A 23,983-nucleotide genomic window follows, 5' to 3' on the forward strand; every position below is an offset into this window, starting at 1 on the left:
AGCTGTTGTTGCTAGAGACACTTGTTATCAGAGCAACAACATTCCTGCACCGTCAACGCCAGTCGGCGGCTCCAGAGACGAAGCGGACACTGTGTTCCTGTCATAAACACAGATCCTAGCCTCACGCGGATATTTAGATCCAATGAGACAACCAACAGTTTATCTGAGTGTTCACAATAAGTCCAGATCTGATCATTACACACACACAGGACTGACCTGACAGCTAATGGACTTCAAAATCCATTCATATCTACACCATATTAACTTTTAGCCTCTCTAGATTCACTAGATTTTAGGCAAGCTGAGGATTTAACGGTATGACGTATGCTTTGATAAATGCAATAATAAAGCAAATTTTAATCCTGATGATGACATCAAAAGCGAGACAAAACCAGTAAAAGGCTACGAGAGAAGAGGATTTTTAAAATCCTCACAATGCTTCATGCCAGGCTGATAACAGTTCTTGGGATAATCTGCCCCTCACTATTAGCCTGTGACGTGTTACTTTAGCACTATGTGGTATTTTTGGCACATATGAAAAAACTAAAAGCACCTAAGAGTATTCTGGGTTGTCCGATTCTTAACATACAAAATGAATTGAGGATACTTATGGATAAGTATCATATTTATGACAGCAACACTAAATTGTACCTTTTGGCACAATTTAGCAAAATTGAGCTGTTATGTGCAGTGATTAAGACAGCAGCTTGTGATTTCATTTAACGCACCAGTATGACACCAGTAAACATACACAGACATTTAGAATAGGGTTTTCCTCATTTAAATGCTTTAAAATGTAAGTATTTACCACCTTGCTGGCAACAACAACTTGCTATTATAAGGACATTACCATTTCTCTCTAAGCCATCTCCTGAGAGTCTGCTTATTTTGGACATGAACAATGCAGTCAGCATTCACTGACAGGCCTCGCTGTGGCCATGTTGTGAGCTCACATGCTTTTTGCAGCTCTGTCTGATTGACTCCTGCCTCCCAAAAAAGCAATGGCATCATGGGCTGGGGCTTTGTCCCACGTCTCTAATCCTGCTCTTAAAACCCCTCCAGTTGCCCACCGCAGAAGATGAGCACTCACTCTTGCTTACACCACTCGAAAGATCCCAGACGCCTATCTGATGCACCAATACTGAGACAAAACCAAGACTTTAAGACTCTGAGAAGACTAACGAGAGACCATGAGTACATTCGGCTACCGGCGGGAACTGAGTAAGTACGAGGATTTGGATGAAGATGAGCTGCTGGCCTCGCTGACTGCCAAGGAGCTCCAGGAGCTGGAGAAGGAGTTGACTGATATTGACCCAGATGACAATCTTCCTATCGGACTGCGACAGAGAGATCAGACAGCTAAGACTCCCTCAGCAGGGAAGCTCTTATGAAATACTGGGAAAATGAGACTCGAAAACTGTTGGAGGAGGAGAGGATCGGATCCACAAGTCCTAGACAGGTCAGTGATCAACAACCTCAAACATTACCTACACTGTCAGTAAAAAATAGCTTATCAATAGGGTAGTAGCCTATAAAGAGACACATTTGTATCTTATTTAACTCTAAAGGGTGCATATTAGTATCTTAGAAAAGAAATATGTACCCTTAGTAATATATACTCTTATGGTGGTATTATGAACACTTTAGGGATAAGTAACTATAGGGACAAATTGTTGAGGGTGCTGCCCCAGTGATAAGCTGTGAGTGTATGATTTAAACTCAAGAATTGCAATATTTTAAGATTTTAATTTGAATTGTAGAATAGTTACCATTTGGTAAACTTTGGCAAAAAAGACAAATGGTTTACATACCTTCATAATCTGGGTAAAGGAATGATTCAAAGGTGGAGAGACACCATAGGTCTTTCAAAGAGCAATGAGAAGTTAAAACCAGATCTCTTAATGAAAGAGGACCAAATTGCACCAAAGTTGTTTTAACAGTGACTTTATCAATTCCAGAAAGATGAAGACAGCAGGGAAGAGGAGGAATGCATGACTGAGAGTGACAATGAAGAATCTGGGGATGAAAAAGACGAGGCTGAAGAACGTGAGAAAGACACACAAATATATTGTGAAGTTGAAGAAGACCAAGAAGAGGAAAGTGAAGCAGAGGAGCCGGTAACAGAAGAGGAGGATGTGGAACAAGAAGATGAGGAGGAAGAAGAAAACAAAGAAGAGAACAGTCCTAAAATGGCACCGACGCTGGATTGCACCACTCACCCTCAGCAGTGTTGGTCTTCCAATGGTCAGTCCAATCAGAGACAGGCAGAGCCTGTAAGACGATACACTCCACTGATGAGTGAACCAAAAGTCCAAGCTCAGGAGCCCAGTCGCATGTCAGGAAACCCTACTGTGGTGGACGATGTTCTGGAAAAGATCCTCAACAATGACCCAGATACCACCGAGGTCAACCTCAACAACATTGAAAACATCTCCCAAGACACTCTTATCCGATTTGCCGAAGCCTTACGCTTAAACACACACGTACGTTTCTTTAGCCTTGCAAACACACATGCAGATGACCAGGTGGCTTTTGCCATTGCCAAGATGCTGAGAGAAAACAGCAACATCACAAATCTTAACATTGAGTCCAACTTTATTACAGGGAAGGGTATCCTGGCACTGGTGCAAGCCCTCACACGAAACAGTACGCTTACGGAAATGCGATTTCACAATCAGAGGCACATTTGTGGAGGTCAGGTGGAAATGGAGATTGTAAAGTTACTGAGGGAGAATATAACGCTGATAAAGTTGGGTTACCAGTTCGACCTTGCAGGCCCTCGTATAAGCATGACGACCATTCTTACCCGCAACCAAGACCTCCAGAGACAGAGGAGAATGCAGGAGCTGCGCCAACAGCAAGGAGGTGCAGCAATGCCAACAAACCCAAGAACAGTCACCCTTCAGAAGAGCACGACCGCCTCTTCTCCTTACGGCTCCCCTCAGAGTTCACCATGGTCATCTCCAAAGTTACCACACATTGACATGGCAAAGAAGAACGCTCCCCCTGCTCCTCCACCTCCCCCACCACCACCTCCTCCTCCTCCTCCTCTGCCACCCAAGGTCTTCGTCCCAGAGAAGGCGGCTCCCACCAGAATGATCGCAGAAGTCATCAAACTGCAAGAGGGGACTTCCAAGAAACAACAGCATAGTTCCACCAAATCTAAACCCAAAAAGGGCAAAAAGGGGGCTGCAAAGCAAACAGAGACTGACAGCATATTAAAGGAACTGAAGAACGCTTTGAGACCCATCAATGACCGAGAGAACTCCAGACCGTCCACACCTCAACGCTGTGCTCATGATGAACTCATGGCCGCCATCAGAGGCAGTAGCATCAAAAAACTCAAAAGGGTGAGTATCGTAAAGACCAGGGATCTCCAACCCTGCTTGTGGAGAGCTACCGTCTTGCAGACTTCAGTTCCAGTCCTGCTCCAACACTCCTGCCTGTAATTATCAAGTAACCCTGAACACCTTGATTAGCTAGTTCAGCTGTGTTTGATTGGGGTTGGAGCTGAAATCTGCAAGACGGTAGCTCTCCAGGAGCACGGTTGGAGACCTTTGGTAAAGACCAACAAGCTCAATTCCAAAACCTAGCGAGCTTTCTTGCTGTCCACCGCCTTCTTAGTCAGCTTCCCACCTGAAACGAACCTCAAATGACAGATTTGTGAGACTCCACAAAGGCAGCAACCTTTTGTGTCATACAAATAGCACCTACGCCAGGGGTGTCCAATCCTGCTCTCAGAGGGGCCAACATCCTTAAGAGTTTAGCTCCAACCAGCTTCAACACACTTGCTTAGAAATTTCTAGTGAGTCCGATTAGCTCATTAGGCCCTCCAGGAACAGGTTTGGACTCCCCTGTCCTACGCAATCCACGCAAGAGAATCATGATTGATTTCAAGGGTTTAGCATGTTGCTAAGCTCATGTATATTAGAGAAAATAATACATTTTTCAATAAAACTGAATATTTTTAACGATACTTTTCAGTATTGAGAGAACTTGGATGGAGAACTTCCAAAGTTGATAAATAACATTTCTCTTACTTTGTCTTCCATCTTGCATGGATTTTTTCCCATTGAGCCTGTCAATGCATTATCAAACTGCCTTCTTGTTTATTGCGGCAGTGGAAAATACAGCATTACGCTCAGACGAGGCATCCTGACCCCACAAATTCCTCACACTTAATGTTGCTATAAATAGAGACCATTTTGCATGCCTCGATAAGGCAGATGCCTTCTAGTGCTGTGGAAAATGGAAAACAGTTTGAGTAAACAGGACGTTAATATAGGTAAAAAAAAACAAAAAAACAATGCTTGTCTTGATTGTATTTTTTATCACAAATAATGTAGTATTAATATGTAATAAATAAGGTCATGATAATCTAATTTATAATAGAATAAATAATATTAAAAAATTCATAAAATAATAGATTTGACCTTTTAATTCTTCGCAGGTGGAGGTTCCAAAGTATCTTCGGTAACCAGGCTGTAAGTCTGAACAGGAAACCCATCTCCAGAGCATCATCTGCAAAAACATCTGTAAATACAGATACTGTGTGCTTTTCTCAGAATCACACCAACCTTCAGAAACATTCTGGTCAATGCAGGTGTTTGGTGAGTTTGCATTAAATGTTCCAAGACAGTGGCACAACAGTCAAATTCTGTAAATGTCCACTTGATCACAACAGGGCCTTGTTTAATTTAAAACAACAGGGTTTTCCGTTTTGACGATTGACCTGGATATTTGCACTGTATTCATTTTTTTATTGTTATTACTATTAGTAATAGTGGTAGTTTCTGCTGTTGTTGTGATTGTACTTTCATGTTTTTAAATGAAAAATCTACTTTGCCTTGTTAATGATTTTTAACACTACTTCATGTCTGTATAAATGTAAATATTTGACGATTTAAAATGATTAAATGTCACTAATTCAATAATCGGTTGAAATAATGAGCGCACCATTATTTATGTCATACAGTATGTGTAATACTACTTACCAAAACAGTTGCAAAGGTCAGAAGACTAGCGTGGGCTAAAATGACTTTGCTGGAACGGGAGAGTAATAGTTGTATGAATATCAGTCTCTTAATCCGGACCCTGTTTTGTATATTTTGGAAATGTTCCCTGGGACTAAATCCACTCCGCAGCTGTTCACCATGAACAGAGAAATGTTTTTAGTAGCAGCGGAAGGAACAGCAGCGAAGTTTGTGTTCAGGCAAAGAGTGTATCTGAAAGGCAAATACTTTTTCCAAAGAAGAGGGTTATATGAACATTTATCAACTTCTAACATTTTTTCCATGTATATCAATGCATGCAATAGATTTTTAAAGGGGTCATATGATGCTATTTTAAAGATCATTATTTTGTGTATTTGGTGTAACAGAATATGTTGACATGCTTTAATGTTCAAAAAACAAAGAGAAAGGAAAACTTGAAATCGCATCATATGACCCCTTTAAAGCATGGATGCAATTTCTGAAGACATGAGGACACAAGGACAAAATGTAAGTTGTTAAACAGGTTATGAAGGAAGCACAGAAATGGAACTAAAACACCTCCTTAAAACATTTTGTTCCAATTCAGCATTATGCATTGCACTAACCTGAACTGATATTTACACATGCTAAATTCCTCACCAAAAAAAACAAACAAAAAAAACAACCCATGGCAATGATCCAGTCCGTTCTGAAACAATATCATTTCATATGGCAGTGAAATCATTCAGTTGATTTGCATGCTCAATGTCTGCCAAATAACTTTAGAGCTCTAAAAAAATAAGAACAAAACAAAATGTCAGATGCAATCAGATGCTCCGCTAAACCAAAGTAATACCATATCAGGCTGCAGGTTTTAAAAATAATCGTCTAGTATTAACTTCGCATCTAGCAAAATTTTATGACCAGTGGTTAAGTTCACTTGGCAAGGTTTCTGCAGGTTTTGTGAAGGGAAATTTAAGACTTTTAAAAACATTTTTACACCAGTAAAGAAAACTTAAGGAATAAATTAAATACAACTGAAGAAAATCCAAGGGAAAAAAAAAGAATTAATACAAATTAAGTATCTGCCAATAGGGCCAGAAATGACATTTTCAAATGGAAAAGTTTTTCTTTTCTTTTTCACCCAGTTGACAGATATTTGTTCTTGTTTTAAGCATAAACACTTAATTTTTTTTTTTGTACATTTCTCAGAAAACAAGACTTTATTTGAATCTCAAATACTTTTATCTTGATTTAAACGTTTAGATATTTGTACTTGAAAACAAGACAAAATACTGAGGAAGATTTTATATTTTTTTGCAGTGCATGCAACATTTTATGCCAAAACTTTATGAAATTAAGAATTTCTGCTCTGATTTAAGGCCTTAATTTGTGGAAGGGGTAATTAAGACTTTTTAAGACCCACAGAAACCCTGACTTTATTTATTCACTCAAGAAAATGTTATGAATCACCTACTTGGAAAACTGGATTGCAAGGTTTTAGTCAGCCTTACCACATGGTTTCTCCAAGTAAAACAAATAAAACAACCAAATGCACAAAGGTTCTGTAAATATTAACATTTATTTGAGTGTACAATTTGAATCATTCTTTTTCAACCTCATTTCAAAGGTTTCAAGTCTCAATGCAAAGCAACCCTGGTTGAACAAAGGATAAAAACTGGAAAACATATTTGAATTGCTCTATAACACTGTTAAAAACAGTGAAAGTATATGATCCGACCCACTGCGGATCATCAGGCGAGCCAGAGCCGCTCTTTTTGAATTAGTATAGCATCACAGTGCGTTATTAGTAAAACATTGAGAATGTACGAAATGGCACACATGAACATTAAATTTTGACATGAACCGTATGACCAACGGGGAAAAAAACAACAAAAAAACAAGTGCCCATGAAATTTGTTGTAATGCCAGTAAAATGCAAACTAGCATATGCAAATAGGTTATTTCTAATAACTAGTGTTTCTCACATCTAATGTTAAGGAGAGTCCTGACATAGTAGCTATAGCACACAATGTGTAAACATAACCGCCGTATTGCGCCGTTTCCCCACTTTTTTCTTTTTGATTCAGGCAAAAATAGAAAGCGACTCAAACTCGGAGCAAATTTACAAATTAGCAATGGGGCTAAATATGGTTTTTAAGAATGTAACAGCGCTAAACTATGTTCTGAATAAGAAAAGTTAAGAGAAAAGTATGAAAATAGTGTTCTTGCTTTGAGTCACCATATCAACATTTTAAGACTGTTTAAGACATTGTTCTTTAGAGTCGATGTTCATTTAAAGAATGACAAAGAAAAAAAACCAAAAGACCCAAAAACATTCAACTCTACAATTCAAGACAACTTGATGTAAAATTGCACGTGAATCCAGGAGAGGGAAATAAAACCTTTACATGAGATGCATGACAAACCTTTACAGATTAAATGAGGTATTGCACAGATTAATACAAAAAAAGCATGACGGCAACAAAAATGTACACAAATCGGTCGTCCATTTACATTACAATTTTATAAGATTTAGCATATCTAGAGCAATGTAGTGCCTTAATTCTTTTGGGCAGCCCTGGTCATCAGTCATCCCACTCATCTTCATCCTCAAAATCTTCTACGTCATCATCATCATCATCTTCATCTACAAAACCACGGATTGAATGTTAAGTTTTCTGCTTTTTAATCAAGTAAGACGTCTATTACAAGCCTAAATGACTGTAATTGTCATAAAGCTCAGGTCGGCACACACCTGAAGAGTGGATTGCTTTGCTCCTCTTCTGCATGACCTCCATCAGCGCCCCCACGATCCCAGATGAGGGGGCAGAAGTGGGCGGAGCCGAGTCTGTAGTGTCCGGTACCTGAAAATGTCACATGATCAGAATGGCTTTATTCACCTGCATGCCACGCAGTTCTCATGATGGACTGGGGTAAAAAACAATGACCAAAATCAAGAGTTATTTTCAGTATAGAACTATTGTACTAAGAGATGGTAATATTGCTACACAAAAATTAATTAAATTGAATAAGTAATGGAAATGCATGTCACTGTCTTGTCAATGAATAGAATTGCTAAAATAATAAAAATTTGAAAACATAAGGAAGAGAACATGCACTAATTTATTTATTTTTATTCATTTTATTTCACTATATTATATAACTTTCTTAGATCATTTCCACAATTCAGTTATTTCTAGTTACTAGACTAGTGTTCAAAAGTTTGGGGTCAGTAGATTATTTTAAAAAATGTCTCTTCTGTTCACCAAGGCTGCATTTGTTTGATTAAAAATACAGTAAAAATTGTAATATTGTGAAATATTATTACAATTTAAAATAACTTTTATTTTAAAAAATACTTTAAAATTCAGCGAATTCAGCTGAATTATCAGCATCATTACTCCAGTTTTCAGTCACATGATCTTTCAGAAATCTAATATGAGGATTTGCTGCTCAAGAAACATTTATTATTTCTTAAGAAATAATATTCTTATCAAAGTTTGAAGAGGTGAACACAAGTTGTGTTGCTTAATATTTTTGTGAAAACTGGGATAAAACAGCATTTATTCAAAATTAGAACCTTTTGTTAGAACCATTTATTTTGACCAAAATTAGACCATTTTTAGTCTTTACTGTCACTTTTGATCAATTTAATGCATAAAAGTAGTCATTAAAAAAAAAAAAAAAAAAAACCTTACTGACCCCAAACTTGTAAACAGTAGTGTTCATACATACATACATAAATAAAATATATGGACAACTGTGTCAGGAACCAGTTTGATTTAGGTATTTGTATTCATATGATATGATGATTATGCGTCACAAAAATATTTCCCCTCCCAAATATTTTGCAAACATTTTCCATCATTTCTCATTGGTTTAAAAGTAAAAGCACTGTACTTACGTTTTTAAGCTGAATGCCCTGTCGTATTTGGTCTAATAGTGCGCCACGGCCACCGCCACCGCCACCGCCACCGGACACGGGCGGCTTGTTGTTTTGGTCCACTTTCTTCAGCTGCGCCCCTTCTCGAATTTGGTTCAGGAGTGCAGATTTACCCCCCGGTGCCTCCCCTAAATCCCCGTCTGGTAGCGGAGGAGGTGCGGGAGGAGGGGGTCCCGGAGGAGGCGGCGGTGGTGGTGCTGAAGGTGGAGGGTTTCTGAAGTGCGCTGCAAACTGCTACAGCAAACAAAAGCAAGGTATTTGAATCTTTATCAGTAAGCTCATTGGCTACCGATTCAGGAGAGAACCAATCAGCAGCCATGTGACAATGATGTCGCCAGGTCAGATTGAGCTAGACCTATCGGACTGCGCCATCTAGAGTTTCATGCCAGAACTCTGTAAATATATATATTGTTTGCCGAGTAGAAAGTTAAAAACAACAGCATTTATTTGATTATTTAAAATAGAAACACTGTGAATTGAAATAGAAATATTGTGTAACATTATAAATGTCTTTACTGTCACTTTTGATCAATTTAATGCGTCCTTAATCAAAAATATGAATTTCTTAAAGAAAAAAAAAAGCTAAGAAAAGACTCCAAACTCTTATTTGTTTACTTGTATTAAAGTTACTTGTTTGTACTTGTGTTACAGTGATATATTTTTGCCATATTGCCCGCCCAAACAATGAATTAAATTATCCGATTAAACATCCGATATCCTTGTCTAACAACTCACTAATGCAAGCAATCACTTCAAAGTCAAACCCAACTTAGAGATAAGTTTCACTCCAGGGTTCTTGAATTCGTCACAAGATGGAGAAAGCAGCTGTAGCAGCTTCACGTAGGATGCATTGTGTTCATTCACAGCTGAACTTATTCCAGCAAACCAGTGCTAATACAAATACTGACTCTGAATAAGTTAAACTGGGAAAATCTCAGACATTAGAGATGTTCTTCCAACATCTGACCAGAGCTGGAGTGTTGATCTTGTAAATTGACTTCTGCAATAAAGTGGCTTATTTTTATTTATTTGTTTTTTAAATTCAGCCGGTCTTAAACAAATAGGGATCAGTGTGGATCTGAGAATTTGGAGGTCTAGTTTTGAAGTGTTTAAGGTTTTAACGCCAACTCTGGTTTGGACTTGAGGTGCTACAAATATGATCTATAAAGATACACACAACATCAGCCCACAGCAGACTTTTAGTACTGGATGCAAGGCTTCTGATTGGGCCACTGCAGTGCCCATTTAATAGGCACAAAACTGATCGTTTGTTCTTTTTATCACTGCAGACTCATGCAAAAGGGGGAAAGAAACCTACCACAATACCTCGGGGGTCCTGAAGGACAAATTATTTAAACATTACTTCATTATAGTACAACATAAGATAAGGTTTGCTTAGATAAGTTCTAATAATTTGAGCTTTCAAACACCCAATAATTGTACGCAAACTCTTGGACTCACCTTGTCGTCGTAGTTCATTTTTGACAGCCTCTACTCCTCCTCTCTTCTCAATGAATTCGTAGATGTCTTTAGACGTCTCTTTGTCTTTGAGCTGGGCCTCAGAAATGCCACACATGTCAAACAGGTTCTTTAGCTCTGGGTCCAAATTATTCAGCTGAGAAAAGACAAACCAAAGTCAACAAATGAGAGGACAGAATCTGAATACAAATTAAATAAAAATTAGAATTAACTTCTGCTGCTTGTGTCGCAGTATTCCTCATTTGTAATTTGCCATGCTTTTGTAGATCACTATATTATATTAACTATGGACATACAAAAGTTTGGGGTCATTTATCTAAAAGATTTTTTTTTTAGATAAATGAATACTTCTCTTCAAAAGGGATGCATTAAATTGATCGAAAGTGACAGTGAAGACATTTATAATGTTACATAAGAGTTCGATTTAAAATAAATGCTGTTCTTTTAAAAGGTTTACACAAAAATATGAAGCAGCACAACTGTTTTCAACATTAATAATAATAAAAAAAATGTTTCTTTAGCAGCAAATCAGCTTATCAGAATGATTTCTGAAGGATCATGTGACACTGAAGACTGCAGTAATGATGCAATGAAAATTCAACTTTGCATCACAGAAATAAATGACATTTTATGATATATTCTAATGGAAAGATGATATTTTAAATTGTAATAATATTACTCAATATTACTGTTTTTACTGTATTTTTATAAAATAAAATGCATCCTTGGTGAGCAGAAGAGACTTTTAAAAACATTTAAACTCTAAATGACCCAAACCTTTTGAGCAATAGTGTATTCCAGTGTATACCCAGAAATAACCAAATATATTTTTTAAATCACTGAAAATCGAATACATTTCTTTTTGCGCGAAAAATTTTCTTGTGCTAAATAAATGTCACTCAGTTTGCTCATTTATTATATAATGCAATGAGATTAAGACATCTTTTAAACATAACATTTAAGACTTTTGGTGGCCACAATATTTCAGAATATACTTAAACCACAGAAACAGATGAATGTGCCGCATAGCATTGGGCTTAATAATTCTTTCTTCTGATAATGAAAAATTGCTCCTGCAGACAGTCTACCAGAACAATCACACCGTAACCCCCAATAAATCCCCTTTATATAATCTTTCATTCAGGGGAGTTCAAATTAAAAACTGGAGCCACAGATCCAATACACACTCCCAGCGCAACTCCTGAAATTGATCCTTGATTTTTGGGAGAATGATTGTTTTGGATTATAAAGATACAGCCCCTCCAGTTACATTGTGTAAGAGATGACTTGTAATTGTGAATCATATCCTGATGTGACCTCTGAACCAGAAAATGACGAAAACATGTAAATAAATGTGCTTTAAGAGGACATGCATTAAATGTAAACATGCAGTGGCAAAAATACTCACATCAAAGCCTGTGTTGGGATCCCAGCCGACATGCCCTACGTGGCTGGAAAAACAAAAAGACATTTTAATAAAGAAATATGAACCAAATGGCTCAGAAACTGTAAATGCATTAAGCAAATAAAGATAAAACTGAGATTAAAGTACATCAATAAACATGTTCAGGTTTAAGGAAGTCTCATCTGACTTTAACATGATTCCTGGAATACCACGGCCAGATTATCCATGTCTGGGATACATTACATGAGATTAAAAACAAGTGTCCATCTGACTATACTTTGCATCACAACACACTAAGCGAACGTCCAGGAATCTAACAGGAACTATGATTTGATAAAGCAGCTTTAGTGTTCAGTGCACAAGGACGTGTATGCAGTACCTGGTCAAAAGCCAGCAATTCTAGAAAGGGAAACGTGAAACCAAGTTGGTCTGAACATAAAAGCGAACTCACCGGAAATTGCTTGGGGTGCCGATTTCAGATTTGGATATTTTCTTCTTCTTGCTCTTGCCTTTGCCTTTGTCTTTTTTGTTGAAGTTGCTGTGGAGGTTAAAGTTGTTAATTTGAGTGTTATTTTGATAACGCTGGTTGTTGATTTCAGGGTTCTTTATGTCCACCGTTGCCATTAGAAGTGTTGGTCCTGAAGGTCCTGATGGTCCTGAAACAGTCACAATCAAATTCATTTCATAAATTATGCATTAATTGATATGATAAAAAATTTGGAAGCTTGTTTCTGACATGGTATTAAAAAAAAAGTCTCAGTTGTAAAATTTTTCTTCAAATTTTGACTTATTCTCACAATTCTGAGCAATTCTGATTTTTCTTCCCCTCTGAAGTTTCTATCTCTTAATTCTTGCAATTTTGAGGAGAACATTTCAAATTGAGATATAACATGCAATTGCAAAGAAAAAAATCTCTGAATTCTGAGATGTAAACTCTGAATTCGCAAACAAAACCTCAGAATTGATGTAAACTCAATCTGTAGAATAAAAGTCACTTGCAAGATTTAAACTCAGAATTTCTAGAAAAAAAGTCAGAATTACAAGATGTAAACTCAAAATTTGGAGAAAAAAAAAGTCAATTGCAAGATTTAAACTCACAATTTGTAGAAAAAAATCAGAATTGCGAGATTTAAACTCTGAATTCGTAAAAAAACAAAACAAAAAAAACAACAGAATTATGAGACGTAAACTCAAAATTTGGAGAAAAAAATATTTAAAGAAAAACAGCAGAATTGGGAAATGTAAACTTAGAATTCAGAGAAAAAAGTAAGAATTGTAAGAATTAAAGTCTGAATTCTGAGTTTATATATTAGTGCAAATTGTGAGATAAAAATTTGCAATTGTTTTTAAATTGTTTTATTCCATGGCAGAAACAGGCTTCCATAATCAAGCACTTTTGAAATGAACACTAACTTTCTTAAATGCACTGAACACAAGAAACTGCATTAAGACTAAACCGGCCAATAAAGCACCTCTTCCAAACATTTCAAAGTCTTCAGAGAAACTTCACGAAGCATCTCAGGTCACAACCTACCTGCGTCCTCGCGCTCGACACTGTAAGCAGGCGAGAGTAAAAACGACGGGCTACAGCGTCCGCTAATGTCTCCACCCCCTAAACCCACGTTCAGGAGGATTTTACCCATCACCACACAGGTGCGCTCGCTGTGCCGCAGGTTAGCCGCGGGGTCTGAGAACGGACCGTACAGCTCGTCCTGCGGGAGTACGAGGCACTGCAGAGGAGCCAGGCAACCTCCCAAATCCGAAGCCCCATCAAGTATCTCATCAGTCGGCACGGACAAAAAGGTGGTGCAGAACATCATCTCTGAACACATGTGAATGCCCACGCCACAGGTCTGGTCAGGCTTTTCTCTGCCAGCATTTGAAGGCTGCAGCCAGCCATAAAGTCCCACCTCTTTTTAATCCCAGCAAATTATACACCACCACTGGATTTTACATAACCGTTAAAGCCAGCAATAAACTGCCGCAAATCTCCTGGGTTCTTCTAAGCACGGTGTGATAAGGACACGCTATAATTCAACACCAATGAGAAACCCTCCACGCAGACAGGGGGCGCTAATCACCTGAGCCGGATGACAGTACCAGGTGACTGTAAGTGGCACAAAATTATGAGAAGGAAAAACGCTGACCAACTAGTACATTCAGATAACCAGCAGAGAAAATCCTCTCAGATTAACTAAAGGTCTAATATTTATATTGTTGCTCATCCACAGACATCAAACGGATGTCAGGTGGTCACGTATACCTGAATCACCTACACAGTCACTCAATGATCCACTTTGATGGAAGTCGTGGCCTAATGGTTAGAGAGTCAGATTCGTAACCCAAAGGTAGCAGGTTCGAGTCTCGTACCGGCAGGGATTGTAGGTGGGGGGAGTGATGCAGAGCACTAATTCCGAGTATGGGTCACGAAATGGCCACATGTCACGTCACTTTTTTTCACCACCCAAAATAGTCTTGTTTTGTTTAAAAAGCAGACATTTGAAGTCAAAATATATTTATAAATAAAGTTATATGGCTGATTTGGTGAAACCTCATGTTACTTCAAAGCTTCAGCATTGCTCGTCTATAGGATGGAAGTGACTCGGGAGCCAGATTTTCCGGTATAGCTGGATTTTTGCCTTTGGGGTGGATGGTAAACCGGCGAAATGGACAGTTAACATGTTAGTTGGGTTGGTAGTTGACAGCCCCTTGGGGCCTTACAGTTAAAAGACCATCACCACTGTGAAGATCAAGTTTTGACAGCACATGAGGGGGATGGTGTGTATGTTTGGAAATTACATTTGCTACCTAATTGCTTATATGCATTTAAAACTATGTGGTGAATTGCAGGAAAACTGTCAAGACATGCCCTGGTCATATTTCAGCCCATAGTAAAAAAAAAAAAAAAAAGAAGGGAGGGGCGGGGAGGGGAATAAAAAAATGATATATATATATATATATATATATATATATATATTGTATTGTGGCACTATGTTATAATAAATTTACATTTGACAGTGAATAAAATACATTTTAGTTTTATCACATTTAAATGTAATTTTATATGTAATTTAATAAATGTAATAAATGACATATGTAAATATAAAATGTAGCTATACGGAATGGCAGAATTTTATTCAATTTAATTTTATAGTAATGAGAATTTTTTGGGCCAAACTGTGAATACAAAACTTTAATGACCTTACAAATAGGCTTTTTTCCCCTAGCAAAATATAATTTCCAATTTTGTTTCTTTTTGATTTTGCAAAATGTAACCTGGACATTTCTTTTGCAATCTGATTATTCAACATTTGTTCTGTATCAATAAACACATATCTTCAAATCATGTGGAGACATAAATACATTTTAACTGAAACTTTGTCAGTCATGTTTAAAGTTTAGTGTAGAAAGAATTAACATTTGTGTAATTCATTAGTAAACAACCTACCATTAGGTGGGTCACGTCTTTTTTCTGCAAGACAAAATAAAGATAACCATTACTACTAAATTCACCACTGCGCAATATAAAATGTGAGGTTTATTAGTGAAAGAGTAAGAAGGTGAGATCAGTCTAGTGCTGTAGGAAAGATCAGAGAAGTTGTTTGTTTATTATTAGTCGGAAATAGGGCTGGACGATATGGCCAAAATTGATATCACAATATATTTCTTAATTTCGGTCGATACGATATAATTCCGATATCGATATGACCACTATTTATCTGAAATAAAAATCTTTTGTAACATTATAAATGCCATTAATAAAATAAAATAGATTATATTCAATAATTTTGAGAAAAATTGTGCAGAATTGTGAGATACAGGCTCAGAACTGCAAGAAATAAAAGTCGGTTGTTAAATAAAAAGTAGCAATTTTTTTTTATGTAATAAAATAAGATAGAAAATAAAAAAGGTAATTACGACTTTTTATCTCGCAACTGTCTTTTTTTCTCAGCATTGCGAGAAAAGTCTGAATTGTCTGATGTTAAAGGTGGGGTAAGCGATTTTTCAAAAACGCTTTAGAAAACTGATTCGGGCCGAATAGCATAACGGCACAAATAAATCAATGTATGGGAAACTGGTAATGTATATCGAAATATCGGAAATGTGTTTAAAAATCATATCACCGTTACTGAAATTTTTTTTATCGCGATACATATTGATATTGAATTATTGTCCAGCCCTAGTCGGAAATGTACGGGAAAAGACTCAAATGTACAATCCTCTCCTTGTCCTGGGATAAGTTGCCGAGTCAGCCGACACAAAGAGAGGAAGTGGTTAAAGAGCAGAGTTAATCAGAAGCAGACCTACACAATCAAACCCAGAGACATCAAAGAGCACGACATGGCACAAACAGACCGAAGAAACTGTTTGAGGAAGAAAATCCTGGGAGAGTGGGATGTTAAAGAAAGAGTGACAGAAGAAGATAAAGAGGGAACGACTGAATCATGTCAGAAGAAAACCAGATGATGTTTTTCCAGCAGAATACATAGAGACACAGCTCTGTTATGAAGTGAAGGACAGAAACAAGCTGATATGCTGTTGTATTTACCGGTTTTCCTCCCTTTTCTATTCAGAGATTCATCGGCAGCAGACTTGAATCGCCTGGCTTCCTCCTCACTGGCAAAATTGAGACCAATCTGGCACGTCTGAGGACAAACACACATTAAAGATGCTTTATATACACTCCAGACAGACAATAAGTCATAAATCAAAACATAGATGATTCAGAAGAGTTATTCAAACAGGAAAAAGCCTTGCACTGATGAACTTGAATCTTTAAAAATGAACACAAAATGGCATTTGCAACTACTTTTTTAATGCATCACATTTTAGAGTAAAACAATATTGAATGAGAATTTTTTTCTACATTTACATTCTACAAAAGATTATGAAGACAAACTTTTTCGAGGATAAAGTGCATGGATGAATCATGCATTATAAGACCAAAGCAAATGAATTCAATTTCATGTTTATGTTGATTTTAACTCTAACTTTATCAGTCTGTGTCCATGATGGCACATAAGCACAAGCACTTAATGATTATGATGGCACATAAACACAAAGGGCATGTAGGCACAAGATCTGAATACTTACATCTCCAGCAAATGTGATAAAGTATGGCCTGGAGCAGTTTACTGAAAAGTTGTTGTAGAGCTCTTGATCAAACAATTGTCTTCTGTCCTGTCAAAGCAGAAAAAGAAACGGTTTACTTAACACTAAGAGAAACATGACTTCCATGTTTCCATGATTGTATTTATATAGTATTTAATTTATTCATAGAATGAATAAAATAGTATAAAAATAAAATAAATGAAAATAAATCATAAAGAATATATTTTATTTATATATTATTTAATTTATTCATAAAATAAAATAAACAATTTTAAATGTGCATGTGTCCATGATATATTAAAGTTATTCATAAAATAAATAAAATTATTTTACCTATAACCAAATATAGTTTATTTATATTATTTATTAATTTTATGAACAAATTAAACAATATATGAATAACATATAAATGAATGTAAGTAATAAACAAGTTTTAATGTTAAAGAATATATTTTATTTATATAATATAATGTATATAAGATAATATACAAAAAATACACTGGAATATAAATAGAACTATATAAATAATAAACATTTTAATACTAAAGGATATATTTTATTTATATTTGTAACAAAATAAAGAACATAAAATATATTTGAATATAAATAAAATAATACATAAATAAAATATACATGAATATAACGGATATATTTTTTAATAAAAGTTCATACTATTGTGCTAAACAATATGTTTGGCTCCAAATGAAAACAACCAAGCTCAATGAAAAGTGCGCAGATGTATCAAAAAAAGCATCTGAGTGTCTGTTGACTTACTTTCATATCAAACACCCTGATAAAGTAAGATCTCTGAGAGTTGTCTTTCACCAGACAGGCCACCCCACAGCACTTCTTCACCCAGGACGAGTTTCTGTCTGCTCCATAGACCTGCACCACTGCTGAACACAAACTCTACACAAACAGAAAAGAAACGGCAGAATTAAAACAAATCTGTCAATCAAATTCCATTCTGCAGCTGCTTATGTAGGTCACATTAACCTACTGTGAAAACAGATGCTTAGGTATGATTTCAGAATGATTTTCAAAAAACAAAACAAAAAAAAAAACACCATTTAAAGAGTCATGATGCATGTCTAAAAACAAACATTGGTAATCTTTGCTTTATTAGTGCATGTGCTGTAAAGTGGTCAATTTTAAAGAAACTGTGGCATTCAACAGCTCTGGACATACGGCGGTCACTCTGTAGCGGACATTATCATAGTGCAGTGTCATTCACAGCGCAAACACCTCAGGACGGATGCGAGCGAGGACGACAGCGCTGCGCCTTTGACAGTCTCCTCACGAAGCTGCCGGTCACAACGCCAGTGAATGAGACGCTCTCTCAGACTAATCAAGAGGAGCAAGCCGCATTGTGCACATTATGACCACAGTCGAACCTCTTGGTGAAAAGCACAGCTATATAATCATAGATAATTTTTTATATTACACAGAATGAGAGAATTAAATCCAGCATGCATATGTAATACAAAAAGGACCAAATTCTACAAAGTCTACAAGCAGGGGCACCACTATGGTTTTCCCATTAAAAAATGCGTCCCGGGCCCCCTCTCCCTCGCTGGGCCCTTGGAATCGTCCTAACCTTCCCCTCCGTTACGGCGCCCCTGTCTACAAGATATTTAGTACTAATATAGGGGCGTGTTTGTTTTGGTGATTTCAAATGTCAACATTGGCTACCAGAAATCGCTTACCCCACCTTTAAGTAACTGCAGCTTTCACTATTCAGACTTCTCAGAATTCTGAGTTTATATCTCACAATTCTGAGAAAAAGAGTCACAATTGGGAGATATAAACTCAGAATTGTGAGAAAAATTGTGTGACAAAGAGTTACGTTTTATTTTTTATTAAATAAAAAGAATAAAATAAAAATTGTGAGACAAAGAGTTGCATTTTATTTTTTATTGAATAAAAGTAATAAAAAAAATTAAAGGTAATTGCTTTCACAATTGTGACTTTTATTCTCAGAATTGTGAGAATTGTGAAAAACTTAGAATTACGAAAAATAAGTCGCAATGATCTTTTTCTCTTTTTTTTTTCGTGTCTGAAATAAGCTTCCACAGAATGCCCCCATTTTTGCAGTTTAGCTTTAATAAAAAGGTCTGGACAGACACTAAAAAGCGTAAAGTCAAAATCCTACTTTACACAATATGTCGCCTTTTAGGAAAAACAAGGATACACCCGAGTTGAAACAACGCATGCATCTAATTAAACGGCTGAGTTTACAAATCAACCGTCTGACCCAAGATGAACCAGCTGCGAGGAATCAGAACAAAAGAGCCAGTCAATATTGAGCGAAAAGCCACAAAGGACCGTTAAAGTGACGTGATGTAATCGCAAACTTTTAAGTGAATAGCTGCAATATGCACGAAGACATCCTCGGCAAACAGCCACTTTTGGGAATTAACGATCAGCATCCATTCTCAGGATGCAGGGCCAGATGATTTACTTAAGCGGAGAGCGGACCAGCAAAGCCAGACGGCCCTGCCAGGATCCCGGTCAGGAATGCAGCCACGCCACACGTCTGAACAACCCGCTGAAGTGCAGGCCTGCGAGTTACAGACACACTCAAAGCTTCCATTAACAACAAGATCAAAGCCAGAGGAGCAGGATCACACACACAGCGAGAGGGGCTTCTGCGCTCTCATTGGCTGAATGAAGCTGCCGTCTATTATCAGTTCATTTAAGTCATTACTCAAAGTCAGGCGCATCCATCCGAACCAGAGTGTGTGCGACGTTAACTTGCAGCTTATCGCTCATTATTAGCTGCAGCTAGCGGAAATTCGCCTTCTGGACGAAATCTGGTGACGTAATGTACAAGTACTCATGCATGCACTCTGATGACATCAAAGAAAAGAGGCACTGTTTGCTGCGAATGCTGCTATTTTTTGAAAGAAATAACTACTTTTATTCAGCAAGGAGGTTTTAAATTGATCAAAAGTGACATTAAGGAGATTTAAAATGTTACAAAAGATTTCTACTTCCAATAAATGCTGTTCTTTTGAACTTTCTTTTCATGAAAGAATCTTGATAAAAAAATGGATCAGTTTCCACAAAAATATCAAGGAACATTAATAACATTATTAATAAGAAGAAATGTATCTTGAGCAGCAAATCAGCATATTAGAATGATTTCTGAAGGAACATGCAACAAGTAATGATGCTGAAAATTCAGCTTTGCATCACAGGAATAAATTACATTTTATAATACATTAAAACAGAAAAAAGTTAATTTAGTTTGTAATACTTTTTCACAATATTACTGTTTTTATTTTATTTTTAATCAAATAAATGCAGCCTTGGTGAGCAGAAGAGTTTCAAACACATTCATATCAAATTGAAAAATAATATATAAAACAAATGAAAAATTTAAAAAAAAAATATTTTAATTAATTATTAAACAGATTTTAAATAACATTTTAAAATACAATTATATAACTACATAATTATACATAAATCCTACATCAACTCCATAAATCACTACATAATTCCCACACATAAATTTGTATTGCTTTACATGTTACTATAACTCTGAAATGCAAAAAAAAAAAAAAGTTTGATTAGTAGTACTACAACAATTAATAAATAATAAACTGTAACTGACTAAACAGATAAATTCATTCTAAATAAATAAATAAATAGATTTTTATATAGCTGTCATTATACTTTAGGAAGGGGTTAATTATTTTTGCAACAAAAAACCCTGATCTAAATTTTTTTTTTTTTAAGACTTATTTTTGGAATTTTCACCTTTATTATGATAGGACAGATCAGAGCTGACAGGAAGCGAAGTGGGAGAGACATACCCTGATCTAAAATTACTCAAACTCAACAGCCCAAGGCCAAATAAATAATTAAATAAGTGCTAAAAAAATGAAGTAAACAGCAAAAAACTAAATATTACTTTGTAAATAGCACTATAAGTCAACTTCATGGGGAGAATTTTACAATTCTACAAACATATAAAATCATTATTTCGTCCATCAGCCCTCACTCTTATGATTCAGCACTGGACATCTGAAAACTCGCACAGTTGACCACGGCGAGGATAATATTAAGGGTCAAAGCTGAAGAATCTATGACCTTGCTATTATCAAACTCTATGCATTACACACTCAAGAAAGGGCTTTCTGGAGATTTGTAGCTTTCCTCACAGTTCAAACAACCAAAAATGACAGAAACTCGGCCAGCAGGAACTACCTGAGAGGATGGACTGGTTCTCCAACCCCCACATTCACATGCAGGAGAACCATACTGCCAGCAACAGCAGAAAATCACAGAGGCCCACCGGACCACATCCTCACGGTGGGCTGACCGAGCAATCCTGTTTAAAACTAACGCTGTGTTTCCAGTCGGTGTGTGTGAACTCCATGCAGCTAAAGCTCCCTAACTAGCAAACCCACTGGCAGGATACTAACAAGAAAAGGACAAGTTTCAAGTCACAAACTCATGGTTCTGTGATTCACAGCAGTTGAACTCAATCCTCAGAGAGATGTGGACAACACACCCACTTCTATCATGCCACAACACGCCGTTTGAATATAAAAAAAAAAGACTTACAAAATAAATAAACATATGACAAGCAGCGTCATCAATCAACGCCGCCAGGAATGTGCGGCATTCAAGGACTCGTGTCATGCAAGAGAAACTATGAATTTTGGGCGACAAGTCCGGCAACTCAAACCCGATTCCTGTTTCGCACCGAGGAACGAGGCTCTTTGGAAACCAGCGTGCCCTCATGTGAAAAGGGAAGCTACCTGAAGAACACAACATTCATGTAGGAACAGGACAGGTAATGCAGTGGAATGAGGAAACAGAAAGACCACTACAAACGAACAGGTGAGTGAGAGCAGCACGAGATGATGGACTACACCTGGACTGAACATTACCCAGATAAAACCCCAGTCTAATTTGGGTATCAGCGTGTTACACAACAACAGCCCGAGGGAAATCTGATCACACTGATGATTAAACAAAACAATAAGGGAACGTGTCTGTAGTGCACTAAAAACTTGAGATCAAATGGTAACAATTACCTATCGCTGCATAATAATAAGGTGCAACTTATGATGAATAAGGGTCTTTAAGCATAAAAATATATATAGTTTAATATAACATACTTTGTTATACATTATGTGTCCTCTTTATTTTTATTTGCATTATTTGTATTCATTCATTATTATTTTGAATAATTTAAAATACAATAAAATGTATTATGTTACAATTTTACTTCTTTTTTTTACTTATATTTTAATAACTTGTTTCATTTTTATATTTTTTCCCCATTTATTTATTTATGCTTTATTTTTACATAAATAGGTTCAGCTGAATGACATTATTTTACACATTTTCACATTTTATTTTCACAAAAGTTATTTGAAACATGACAGTAGACACTTTACTTGCATTTAATATGCTTTTATGTATATAAAATCACTTTTGTAAATTTAATTTGATGAAGACACCAAAATGGGACATCTCATCTTTGACCCATAAACATATAAATCATCAGGGCTGATTATTTTGCCTAGTGTAATATAGTTCTTTTGAGATTGTCGGTCAACTGATGTTACCAAGATGGACATTTTGCCTAGAGTTAGTTCTAAAACGTACTAATATTATACAGTAAATATTGTGTAAGATTAGAGAAATGTGCATAAAATTGCACTATATATAAAAGCCATATCAGCCAATGTTCAATGTCTTTTCCATTTGCTCCTCCCAATCTTGAATATTTGGTTACATTCCTGACAGTTTAACCAGACACACCAATGACAACAGTTTCCTCATAAGAATCTTAGTTATGAAAACCTGGTATATTATCATTGCACACATAGCGTAGGCTTGGAAATGTAAAGTTTGTAAAATCCGAAACATCCGAAGAGTTTTGAGGTGCTGTCAGGTCATAAACGCAGGTCAATAAATCAAGCTGTGAGAGGAACTTAAAGGCATGTGACAATATGATTAAAACTCCTAAACAAGTTCACCTACCACGATTATCTTTCATTAAATAAGATGAACTATTGATGCAAAGGCACACGACTCATTTATATGGTCTGGAACGTAAAAATGTATAGCTGTCATTATATTTTAGGACGGAGGTCATCATATTTGCTTCGAAAAGTGTCTCTCACACAAGCTCACCTGAAAATTTGAAAGCATTCTTGATAAACAAACACCAAAAACATTGTCAGACAGATGCGCGTGTTTGTCAACTGGATACAGTGTATGTCTATATTCTGTTAATGGATTATCCAAGTGTCACATTCCAGTGGAATCATTAGTAACACTGCATCGAGTCGATAACATCCCACAGCATGATTGAACACTACCTGGCAAAGAAATCAAGCAAATGCTTGAGAACTTACGGTGCATTTCCTGCCCAGGTGGTTGAAGAGCACTTCGTTTTCTTGATGGGTGAGAAGAATGGAGCCAGCATTGCTCGCAGGCCTCCTGTTTGAAGGTGGACCGCTCATTTTTGACAATCCGATGGTGTGAACTTGTGATCAGGAAGTGTTAAACAGAAAATATGTGTTCATTGATCTCTGATCACCGCAGCTCGGATCCGGAGACTCTCATAATCAGACCTGTGTGTTTCGGTCGGTGGTGGGTTGAGAGAGGTCTTGAGTCCCAGAAATAAAACGCGATCCTCGTTTGGTTATCCAATGTCGTCTTGAGACACTAAACTTTCATCTGAACTCCTGTGCACCGAGCTTTCGATCCAACATGGCAGTACCACCGTTGCGCATGACAGTGAGACGCGGCGAATTTACAAATCCTACTACGGCGAAAGCGTAGCTTATGAATATTAATGACCCGCCGTGGCGTACGATAAGTAGCCGAAGCTGATTGGCTCAGGGCGGGCTATGTTAGCGAGCGTTAGTCGTTTGGCGAATCAGAGAGTCGCGGGGCGTGGCTTATGAATATTGAATGAGTTACCAGGCAACGTTAGCATGAGCTAAGAAATAACTATGAGCTAAGCCTTCGCTATAGTAGGATACAGGTCGCGTTTAGTTTACTCATAACGTAAAAAAAGTATTTTAAAATGGATTATTA

The 23,983-nt window shown here is 36.8% G+C and overlaps 1 protein-coding gene and 1 pseudogene across 1 annotated transcript; one reads left to right on the forward strand and one right to left on the reverse strand.

Moving 5' to 3' along the window:
* Window positions 1-230: 230 nt before the first annotated feature.
* Window positions 231-5,087, forward strand: LOC107658940 (leiomodin-2-like; annotated as a pseudogene).
* Window positions 5,088-6,536: 1,449 nt separating this feature from the next.
* LOC107658745 (neural Wiskott-Aldrich syndrome protein-like) lies at window positions 6,537-23,721 on the reverse strand. Its single transcript, XM_016447395.1, has 12 exons — window positions 23,296-23,721; window positions 17,690-17,824; window positions 16,898-16,984; window positions 16,353-16,449; window positions 15,252-15,275; window positions 12,255-12,459; window positions 11,807-11,849; window positions 10,381-10,534; window positions 10,246-10,255; window positions 8,881-9,133; window positions 7,732-7,840; window positions 6,537-7,623 (listed from the first exon to the last, which is right to left on the reverse strand). Exons 1-12 carry the CDS (start codon window positions 23,401-23,403, stop codon window positions 7,562-7,564), a joined length of 1,287 nt encoding a protein of 428 aa, XP_016302881.1. The 5' UTR covers window positions 23,404-23,721; the 3' UTR covers window positions 6,537-7,561.
* Between the last annotated feature and the right edge of the window lie 262 nt (window positions 23,722-23,983).

This window comes from Sinocyclocheilus anshuiensis, unplaced genomic scaffold, assembly GCF_001515605.1.
Source record: "Sinocyclocheilus anshuiensis isolate Anshui unplaced genomic scaffold, SAMN03320099.WGS_v1.1 scaffold283, whole genome shotgun sequence".
Taxonomy (NCBI): Eukaryota; Metazoa; Chordata; class Actinopteri; order Cypriniformes; family Cyprinidae; genus Sinocyclocheilus; species Sinocyclocheilus anshuiensis.

Coding starts and splice junctions, on each gene's coding strand:
- LOC107658745 (XM_016447395.1), bottom strand. CDS start 23,403: ATGAGCGGTCCACCTTCAAACAGGAGGCCTGCGAGCAATGCTGGCTCC. Junction 10,535..11,806: donor ATCCCAACACAGGCTTTGAT/GTGAGTATTTTT, acceptor GTCTTTTCTCAG/CTGAATAATTTGGACCCAGA. Junction 7,624..7,731: donor CAAAGCAATCCACTCTTCAG/GTGTGTGCCGAC, acceptor GTGGTTTTGTAG/ATGAAGATGATGATGATGAT.